The sequence below is a fragment of the Cyprinodon tularosa genome, unplaced genomic scaffold (genome assembly GCF_016077235.1).
Source record: "Cyprinodon tularosa strain WSP-4 unplaced genomic scaffold, ASM1607723v1 ctg816, whole genome shotgun sequence".
NCBI classification, from domain to species: Eukaryota; Metazoa; Chordata; class Actinopteri; order Cyprinodontiformes; family Cyprinodontidae; genus Cyprinodon; species Cyprinodon tularosa.
The window spans coordinates 116,136-126,919 of record NW_024039581.1 but is presented as its reverse complement, the minus strand read 5'-3'; the positions used below and the strand labels follow the sequence as shown (position 1 = coordinate 126,919).

The 10,784-nt window shown below is 42.6% G+C and overlaps 1 protein-coding gene across 1 annotated transcript in view; it reads left to right on the top strand.

Moving 5' to 3' along the window:
* The first annotated feature begins 690 nt into the window (after positions 1-690).
* The window catches only part of LOC119774538, a 55,990-nt gene continuing 45,896 nt past the window's right edge, over positions 691-10,784 (top strand). The window contains exons 1-9 of the mRNA XM_038272067.1: positions 691-882; positions 983-1,125; positions 2,614-2,770; positions 4,005-4,088; positions 4,901-5,038; positions 6,591-6,707; positions 6,776-6,868; positions 6,949-7,166; positions 7,260-7,453. Of these exons, the coding sequence (XP_038127995.1) occupies positions 820-882; positions 983-1,125; positions 2,614-2,770; positions 4,005-4,088; positions 4,901-5,038; positions 6,591-6,707; positions 6,776-6,868; positions 6,949-7,166; positions 7,260-7,453 (1,207 nt within the window). The 5' untranslated portion in view covers positions 691-819. The remainder of the gene's footprint in view (positions 883-982; positions 1,126-2,613; positions 2,771-4,004; positions 4,089-4,900; positions 5,039-6,590; positions 6,708-6,775; positions 6,869-6,948; positions 7,167-7,259; positions 7,454-10,784) is intronic.

The window sequence follows — 10,784 nt, the reverse complement described above, 5'->3', positions numbered from 1 at the left end:
AGCAGCACCGTCTTCCCTAAAATGAGGAATGTGGAGCATTTTTTAAAGTTATATATCGGTTTGACTAATAAGGAAATATTACGTCTTTTAGCGTCAAATTATTATCAGTATCAGAACTTTGAAACAATTTTTCAAACGACTTTATCTGAATGGAAGAAAGGATGCTGGGAGCTTTTTTCTGAAACGGGTCGCGATATGATCACTTCATTCTGCTGATTTTATAACTTTATTCTTGTAATGTTACGATTTTATTCTCATAATATTACAACTTTATAATGTTACAACATTATTCTTTTAACGTTACGACTTTATTTTCTGTTCTTAAAAATAATCTAATTCTCCATCTTTGATAACAAAAGATATTTTACAGAATCAAACCGCCTGAAACTGAAACTTTTCCACTTGAGGAGTTCTAGGCAGAGCTTATTGATGGACGGAAACATTTTTCTAGATTTGAAATAAAAATGTTTATATATAAATATTTTTGTACACTTTTGTCGGTTAAGGACATGTTAACAATTAATCAATTACTTAATTACTCGACAATTATTTCAATATTCGATTAATCAAGATTAATCAGATTGTTTCAGCCTAATGATATACAGTCTATTTGAAAGGCTCCATATCTATTTTATTTTCAGAAAACTCGCATCTTTAATCCCCACCAAATGAATAATCTTATATTCTGTCCAGGCAGGTGTTCAGGCTGTGGTCGGGAAGCAGGCTCTAAAGGCCCACGGCTCCCTGGCTTCTCTGTGGACTCCTCCTCTGAAAGCAAACGTCTCTCTGGAGACGTCTAAAGCCAGCTGCTCCCTGCTGATGAGCTCCACATACGGAAGGCAAAATGTCAGCTTTGCTGCTGCAGTGAGCGCCACGGATAAGGTGGGTGGGGGCCGCCGGGCTGGGAGTGTTGGAGGCGCATCTGTCCATCGAACCAAGGTGTAAATCTGCTGCTGCTTCTATGTTTACGATCACCATGAAGAATCTGAAGAAGAAGCAGGCGGTTGTGAAGATCAGCTTCTCCCAGCCGAAGAGTCGAAGCATGGAGGTGGAGCTGGAGGGGGGGGTGGAGGAGCTGAGGAGGGACAGCAGGATGTATCAGAAAGCAGCTCTGCTCCACCTCAGGTCTGTGATTCAGACACTGAACCAGCATCAGATGAAGCCTCAGAGCTGGCATTTCTCTAAAGAGCAATTCCTCTGTTTTTAATAACTATAATCACATTTTATTCTTAAATATGAAACATTTAGATTGATTCGTCTCAAACAGTATAATTTTATTATTAACATTAAATCTGAAAGAAGTTTGATTTTAGAGCTTTATTGGCTTCATCTCCATCTTTGATCAGATCCACATAAATAACACCTGTTGGGGGGGGGGGGGGGAGTATTTACTCCTGTTAAATAAATTCTATTCAGTTTATTTCTATAGTGTCAATTCACAACACATGTAATCTCAAGGCACTTTACAGTTCAAAATGATTCAAAGTTTTCTATCCAAGGAAAACCAGCTGATTGCATCGACTCATTGACTCTTCAGCAATCCCTCACACTAAGCATGCTTGTAGCGACAGTGGAGAGGAAAAACTCCCTTTGAACAGGAAGAAACCTCCAGCAGAACCAGGCTCAGTGTGAGCGGCCATCTGCTGAGGCCCACTGGGGTTCAAGGAGACAGAAGCAGACATAGAAAAAGAAGCATAGATACAAAAGGAAACTGTCAACCAGCTCCACAGGCGAAGAAACTAGAAACAAAGGTGTTGATGGCAGCAGCACAGCTGATATTTCTCTCCAGGATGGAGTCACAGCCAAACAGGAACAGACCAGATGAAGCTACTATGAGAAAAAGCAGAGAGAGCAGAACGTTAGAGATTGAACTAACAGATTCTGCAGAGTGGGAGAATAGAGATAGAATGAAGCAGAATGATGAAAAAGGGGTCCCTATGTCCTCCAGCAGTCTAAGCCTATAGCAGCAGAACTATAGAGATAGATCAGGATAACCTGAGCCACTCTAACTAGAAGCTTTATCAAAAAGGAAAGTTTTAAGCCTAGCCTTAAAAGTAGACAGGGTGTCTGCCTCACGGACTAAAACTGTAAATAAACAGAGATCGATAAATTTCACTCAGTCTGCACTATATTTTATGTTTTAACAGTTCATTATACTATTGCATGGTAATCAGCCCTCGTCTGATCTGGGCTGCATTTATCCCCCCCCCCCTTTCAATATTGGAAAGTAGTCAGAGTCAAAACAAATTACAGACACCTCGGTCAAACAGCAACTTGCCATGAATAAACCTCAGAGAAAGAATCAGGTTTGCCATTGGAACAAGCATGTCTTGTCTGCAAACACCCCTCACTTAGGCATTGTGTGGCCTTGCAGGTGAAACTGACTAAATAGCACACATCACTACATGAAATAAAAGAAATCTAAATTTTCGGACCACGCAATACAGAGTTTTTCTACATCGTTTGTGGTTTTAGAGATGAAATAACCGCAGATAGTCCAAAGTCAAAGTTACATGCAGGGGCCAATCAGAAAGCTGGGATTCAGATGTTAAATTGTTAGCAGGAAGTAAATGTTCCAGCACTAATGATTGAACTAGCTACCGTCTCGCACAGACAGCCCTTCCAAACCTTCCCTCAGACCCTTTTTCTGCGGGAGACCTTCACAGTGGACCTCTTTGAGGGCTCCTACATTTTGGAGTCAAAGGCCGGCCTCGACACCAAGGAGATCATCCACACCCTGACTCTTGGCTACAAACCCCCAAATCCATTTGTAAGTTTGTTCATCGCTTCATTTCTAACCTTAAAGGAAAAGTTCGGTCAGCAGGAAGAATCAATGGATCATTATTTATACCTAAAACTAATATCTTCGCAGTGATTTAATTAATTTAGCGTTAATCAGTAAAACAATAAAAACAATAATTTTCGTGACAATCACTGAGTCTGAGAACAGCCATTTTTATAGTAGCCCCTCCCTCCTGCCATCTTCCAGCAGTGACGTCACGGTGCGGTAAGCCTAGCGCCATTCTCCCCGCTTTCCAAGCTAAATCAATGGGAACTACTAGACACATCTGCAATCAACAACAATTATTGAAGATTTCCAGAGGACTTCACCATTGAAATTCACCAGAGCTATAGTGAAACTGACAATGCCCACGTGCATGGCAGCTGGATGCTGGAATACATCGGGTAAAAGTGGAAAAAAGAGTTATTCCACCTTTCTGATTCCTGATCCTCCACGGACGGGTTGGTCGTTGGATCGCCAACTTGAAGAGGGAGGATTTGCCATCGAACTTCTGGCCAGAGAAAAAACCCGTAATATGTAGCCAACATTTGGAAGAAGAATGTTTTCAAGATGACTTGGATAATAGCGCGTTGTGACAAACACCAGATACAGCACTGGGACTTGATCAACAGCCGATACCGCACCGTGACGTCACTAACGGCTGGTTTATACTCAGAAACCAGGTCGTCTGTCCCAGTTAATGCAGATATGCCCCCCCCCCCATCATGCTCCTCTCCAAAACTGTAGGTGACCGCAGACAGGAGGCCTCTGATTGGTCAATTCTCCATCCACTCTACTCTATGCGTATTTCCTGTTCCTTTCCGGCTTGTTTTGGTTGTCTGGCCGCCATTGTGGAAAACGACTGGTGAAGATTGACCCGCTAGCAGGGCGAGGTGCGTGAGAACGCTGGGACCCTTTTTCCACCTGGATCCCCGCTCTTTTTGGCCCTCATGTCCCTCCGTTGTCGCACAAGCTTGCCCCCACTTCCTCACCGCCTCGGCCACATCTAGTTCCTGATTGGCGTTGTGGCGTGGAATAGCATAGCGCAGACCACGCTTCAATGTTGGGCAGAAATCAAAAATATCTGCGACAAACTCATTGCGACATAATTTCACATTTAAAGTACTTTCTGAATTTGACCGGACTTTTCCTTTAAGCGGTTGTCAATACTTTCTACGCCTGCCTTTAGGGAGTAAATGTTTCCATCTGATCTGCTGGGCAGGTTTGTTCTACACTCATTCACACCTTCAGCTCCGATGCTTTTCCATCAGACTGCGAGGTCTGCCTGACTCTCACCAACAACCAGGTAAGGTTTCTGTTTTTAACAGCCAGAAAATCTAATTTGTTGCAGGAGCTTTTGCTTCAATCAATCATCATTATATTTCAAAAAGCTGGCCTAAAAATAAGTAATTGTGTATTTGCTCTTCACTAGAGCAGCTATATCAGATGATCTGTTAATAGAAAGAATATTTCTGCCTTTAAAAGCGTAACATTAGATATTATGCATTGCAGAAAAAAAGACAACAGGCTTTTTTTCTCTTATTTTAAGCTTAAATCATCTTATTTTAGCTGCAAATTGTCTCACTTACCTGTTTAATTCAAGGGGAAAAAATACAATTATATAAAATTATATAAAGACAAACATGGCTTGTTTATGTTTTAAGTGTATTTAAGGTAAGAAGATCAGGATCAAGACATTGCAAATGGTGCAATGAGTAAACAAGGAGGTAATGGAGCTAAAGGAATCAGCATTTCCTCTGAAAAGGTGTAAAAAAACGATTAATGGCGTGAAAATGACCAACCAATATTTGATGCTAACTGAATATAATATGACTGTTGGTGCTGCTAAGTTGAATGACGCTAGAATAAGGTCTGCCAGCAGATGGCGACAGAGTAAAACGTTTAAGTCTTCTTAACCATAACAGGAACAGGTGATTTATGGTGTTGGCAAGTATGTGACCTTTACTCTTTTTAAAGATTATTGACCATATTGTGTGATTTGTGGTGCAGCACCAATCCATCAGATATCAGTTTAAGGAAGAATGATTATTATTGTTTACTGCTGGTTCTTTATAAGGAAAATATTGTGAAAAGTCAACTTTCTATGTTCTTCTTCAGACACACAGACGTATCCGAGGGGAGTTACTGGTTAACAGTGAGGAGAAACTGAACTTCGTTGGGCAGCTTCAACGGAGCCATTCGCATTCAGACCAACAAGCAATAAAAGTTAGAGCCAACTTCAGTCAGCAGCTGCAGGTCAGCCTCTCCTCACCCTGCAACACTGTTCTATGTCTCACTGCAGTTCCCAGAAAACCAGCAGCACATCTGTACTAACTTCGATTAAAGGACATTTTCTCAGGTGGTCCTACAGGTCTTTAAAGTTGTAGGGAAATTATATTTAAAATTCAAATCATTCTGGCTTAAACATGTATATAAATGTTCTCTTTATCAGACTTTATTGTCCCAAAGTTATGAAATTTATATAAAAAAAAAAAAATCCTTTCTTAAAATCTGTTTTTTTCCGTTATCTTCTGCAGGCCAGTTAGTTCTACGTCAGCCTGAACACCGAAATTCAGCCAATCATATATCGACCATCATCTGTCAATCAAATGTTTTCGGTCATAGCATCTTGATTCATGTGTCGCAGCTAATATACGCAACGGTTGAAACCAGAATCCTTTCCTTTCCCATTGAGTTGCGTCCCAGTGTTCACGGGGATGGACGTCTGTGTCTTCGGCAGGCGTAGAGCTAACAGAACTGGCAGCGTTGCGAGGCAAGGGCTCAAACATGTACGGCTGGAAGCCTTCTACACCAAACCAAGCTTCTGCCGCCCTGGCGTCCTCTTCCACAACATCTTCGTCCCCGCTTTCCTCCTCTAAATAAAAAATGGATGACGGAGGAGACTCATCCACGACCTCCGACACTAAACTCTCCTCCTCTTGCATGTTTCCGCTGTCCATAGCGTTCCTTGACAGCGTCGTTTCTAAGTCACCAATTTAGTGGTACTTGGTCCTAATGGAATTTCCCATTGGGAACCTGCTAGCACTAAGATGCTAACTGGTTAGCAAGATGCTTCTGACAAACCGGCCACAACCAAACATGCTTGCAAACCTTCCGCCACAACAATCCCGCCCCCTTGGTAAACGACCAATCACATTCACATTATTCACTCGTGTAAAGTCGGGCACCACTTGGTAGAATTCGGAAATGCAACGGTTGGAACAGCCGCTTTCCTACAACTTTTAACCCACTTAACCTACTTCCTATTGCTTCAGGATTAGGGCTCAAAATGTCCCCTTTAGATGTGGTCACACAGATCAAACATGGTGAGCCATGAACTAGCCTACTTCAGGTGGTCAGACAGGTACCATTCAGGTGGTTTCTTGACTGTATGAAGGCCAGAAAACACCATTTCCAAACAACTTTTTAATCTCTGATCTGATGTCACACTAACTGCGTATAGAGAGGCTCCAACTAGGCAGGGTGAGCAGATCTGAGCCACATTGAAAGAATTTCCCACGTTTGACTGGAACAGATTATGAAAAGTTAATAAAAAATAAAAACCAGCTGTGCTTTCTATAAAGAAAAGCTCTACTTAACAAGCATGCTTAGTGTGAGGGATTGCTGAAGAGTCAATGAGTCGATGCAATCAGCTGGTTTTCCTTAGATAGAAAACTTTGAATCAATCTGACTGGATGATCTGGTGAACTGGAAAGTGACCTGAGATGACATGATGTGAATTGGAGCTATAGAAATAAACTGAATAGAAATCCGTCATCATTCCTTTATTTTGCTGCTTCTGTTACAGCTGCAGCTGCCCTCCTCTGCCCTGCTGGAGGGAGACTTTTACTGGATCCCTAAACACAACAACAGGTTTGACTATCAGGCCAGAGGGAAGCTGAGAATAGAGCATCAGGAGAGCATAGTGAGCGTTAATAAACAAACATTCACATTACTGTCTGTTAAATCTCTACAAACATTCTGGTTTTTTAGCTTTCAGTGCAGCTTAACGGAACAGCAGGAAGAATCAGCTTCCGTTCGTCTGTCAGGCATCCCTTCAAATCAAAGATCCCCCGATCGCTGGAGGTGGGCGCTTAGATACCGCAGCTATTCTAATCTGTTCCTCATATCTTCTGCTTGACAGTGAAACTGCGTGTTTTCTCCAGGTGAAAGCTGCTGTAGACGCTTCAGTGACTGGAAAAGGAAGCAGTTGGTTGCGCGTGACGGCTAATGGGAAGAACAGGGCGGCTCTTAGCGGCCGGGTGTCCCACCTGCTGCAGAACCGAACCAGAGCAGCGACCCTGAACCTGAACGTGTCCCAGAGCCTTCTACCTGCAGCCACTGACCTGCAGCTGGACGTGGCAGCCAACATGTCAGCAGACGGGTCTGTCTGCCACTATCTGGGAATCTGAACAGATGTTTTATGCACATCGGAAATGTCTTTATTCTCTTGTCTCCTTATCCCCCCCCCCACCAGTGTGTCTCTGAGTGGCTCCTTCATGCAGGGACAGGAGGCATTCATGGTGCAGGTCAAAGGATCTGGACAAACCTCTCCGGGTCTCCAGCTTTCCTTCACCGGGAACGTTCACCATTCAGTGTCTGCAGAGGAAGTTCTGCCTCCAGTTCTGCATCTGGATGGAAAGTTGGAGCATTCAGATACTTTAACAGAAGGTAGAGCTTATGCTTCCTGACTAAAAACACCTTTAGCATTCCCATGTCTGTTCAATACCACCATCCTGACCAGTGGCGTGCACAGCAATGTTTCGCGGCAGGGGCTTAGGTTGGAAAAATGGCCCCTGCATACGGACAGACACCGTCTGATGCTAACGTTTAACCATCTTCCACTGTCCAAAGGTAGAAAAGCCACATTAGTGTCACTTAAATAACAATTTCAAATCCACTAATGTAAAACCCAGGGTCCCAGAATATTATTGAGTTTATTTAGATTTACATTTAAAATAATAATAAAAAATAAAAATAAATGGAACTTTTTTAAAGTTATTTTTACTAACTGTGATCATTTGGCCTTATGTTTGCTTTAAAATGAAATGTTTAATAGACCAAACCTGTAGTTTTCATAATAAAGTCCAATAGATGTGATCAGGAAGGAATTACAGGAACCATCACATCAAATCAATAATTACATCTAAAAGATGCTTTAAAGCTACAGTGTGTAATAATTACAGGCATATAAAGTCAGAAATTTAATATATTATACATAACTATGTTATTTATCATCACCTATGAGCTCAGCCTTTTAACCATAATATTTGCGCTGCCTTAGAATTCGTTATTTATAATTACATAGGAGCGGGTCTCGCAGCCATGGAGGCTGACATCTTTGCGCTACGGCAAGCGCAGAGGCAACAAACTAGCGATTGCGAGATCTCCCATGACGCTCAAAAATAACTACGGCAAGTTGAGAGAGATGAACTGAGACGGTACTGAACAATAGATGGCAGTATTATGCCTGAGAAGCGTTTAGTCTGCCTGAAACCAAAGAAGAAGAAGAAGCAGGTATACTGCGCCTCAGTAACAAGAAAGGTGAACAAGGCGGCAGGCGTGAGTGACTTTGCAAACTGTTTGGCACTGTGCGGCCAAACATCAGACGAATGGAGGATCATGCCTACTCTGTATCACAACGAAAAGCGGCGGACACCGAACCCCCGTCATCTAAGAAGCGGAAACACGACGAGAATAAACGCAAGCGTGACAAGAAACGACAAAAAACACGGATCAACATTGGCACGGCATTTACACGATGGAAGTCACTGGTGGAGGAAAAAGGTTTTCAAAGTGACGCTCAAGTTGCCAGTTTTCTCTTGGACAGGTAATTAATCCTACACACACAATTGTCTAATATCACTGCAGTTTTTGGAGTACAGGATGCTCAGACCTGTCTAAAACAATAACATGCTGCGTGATGATGCTGTTACTCTCCAGTATACTTATTCAGCAACGTCCCTGACGTTTCACAGGTAATGATTCAGTAATTTTCTGTAAAATTATTTTCTGGATATATACCTCGGTTACTTCTCTCCGGCTCCTTTGGAGATCTTCAAGCGTTTCCTCCTCTGCTCTCACCCTGCTGGCTCCCCTCTCTCGCCTGGCCCTAGCTGCACGCCCACCCCGGCCTCTCTGCCCTCTTCCTCTCCCTCTTCCTCGCCTTGTAACCCCCGTGCCACAAACATGACTTGGACTCTGTAAACGGGGAATATATATTCTTCTAGCGAACACAATCTCGCCGTTAAACTAATGACTACAATTACTTCGTCTGTTTATATCACCATGCAAAGCAGCTCACCAAAACGTCACAACGACGTAGAAAAAATAACGGGTATATTTATTATCTTAAGTCTACATGAAATCTATACCCTACACAGACTAATGAAATACTATCTGTAAAATTATCTATGTAAACAAACCTCATCACTTGAGAAGGTAGGTGATTCCGACGTCGTGGAAGACATTTTGTCCCGTAACGCTCGCCGTACTGTTGGGGGGGAGAAGCGGTGGGGGGGAGACGTTCATGTTGCTGCAGTCTGCAGTCTGACCGCTAGATGTCGCTGAAAATTACACACTGTAGCTTTAAGTTGCACTTTTTCTAAACTAATCAAATAATTGCTTTAAACCGTTCCTTGGGGCCATTAAAGACGTTATGCTGTGGTCTCACCGGTTGATGAAGGAGGTAAATACGCTTGTTTAGTTACCTGGACGGTTAGCTGGTGCTTCACCATGGCAACGCTCTAAGGAGGCGGAGCTACATGTCTCATGGAGCAAAATGACTAAAATCTAAACTCTGGGTTTCATCGGCTTTAAATTTCATAAATGCTATTTTGGGCGGACGACTAAAGAAAGTAAAAAACAGAAACATCTTTTTTGTCCAGTGGGGAAAAGGAGCAGCTGCTCTAGCGCCACCTAGTTGATATCTGTGCTAATCACTGATCCTGACGGTAATTTATTGGGATTTTATCTCAGACTGAAACAATCAATCAGCTTAATCAGATTATTGAAATAATCTCCAGCTAATTTAGTAATTAATAATCATTAACTGGAGTATAGGGAATCTAAAACATTTCTTTAGCTGACAGAGCGAATACTTAGAGCAGGAATTATACCAAGATTATAATAAAATATGTAAACATTTTGCGCTTACAATAAAAAACTCTTTCAATTCAATTCAATTCAGTTTATTTATATAGCGCCAAATTCACAACACATGTCATCTCAAGGCACTTTACAGTTCAACCAGATCATACAATCAAATTGATACAAAGTTTTCTATCTAAGGAAAACCAGTTGATTGCATCGACTCATTGACTCAAATACAATCCCTCACACTAAGCATGCTTGTAGCGACAGTGGAGAGGAAAAACTCCCTTTTAACAGGAAGAAACCTCCAGCAGAACCAGGCTCAGTGTGAGCGGCCATCTGCTGAGGCCCACTGGGGTTCAAGGAGACAGAAGCAGAGATACAAAAAGCAGCTGTAAAAGGCGGCCCCGTCCAGGAAACACACAGCCAGGCAGACGAGCTCCAAGGCAGCTCCCATGCCAGAGGACGAAGAGAGCACATCCACTCAGTCACGGTCAGAGAAACAGGACCACACTGGAAAACAGGCCGATCTCCAACATCTATTAACAAGGGTGTTGATAGAAGCAGCACAGCTGATGTTTCTTTCCAGGATGACGTCACAGCCAAACAGGAACAGACGAGGCAAAGCTACTCTGAGGAAAAGCAGAGAGAGCAGAAGGTTAGAGATTGAACTAACAGATTCTGCAGAATAGGAGAACAGAGAGAGAATGAAGCAGAATGATGAAATGGGGGTCCCTATGTCCTCCAGCAGTCTAAGCCTATAGCAGCATAACTATAGAGATAGCTCAGGATAACCTGAGCCACCCTAACTATAAGCTTTATCAAAAATGAAAGTTTTAAGCCTAGCCTTAAAAGTAGACAGGGTGTCTGCCTCACGGACTAAAACTGGTAGTTGGTTCCACAGGAGAGG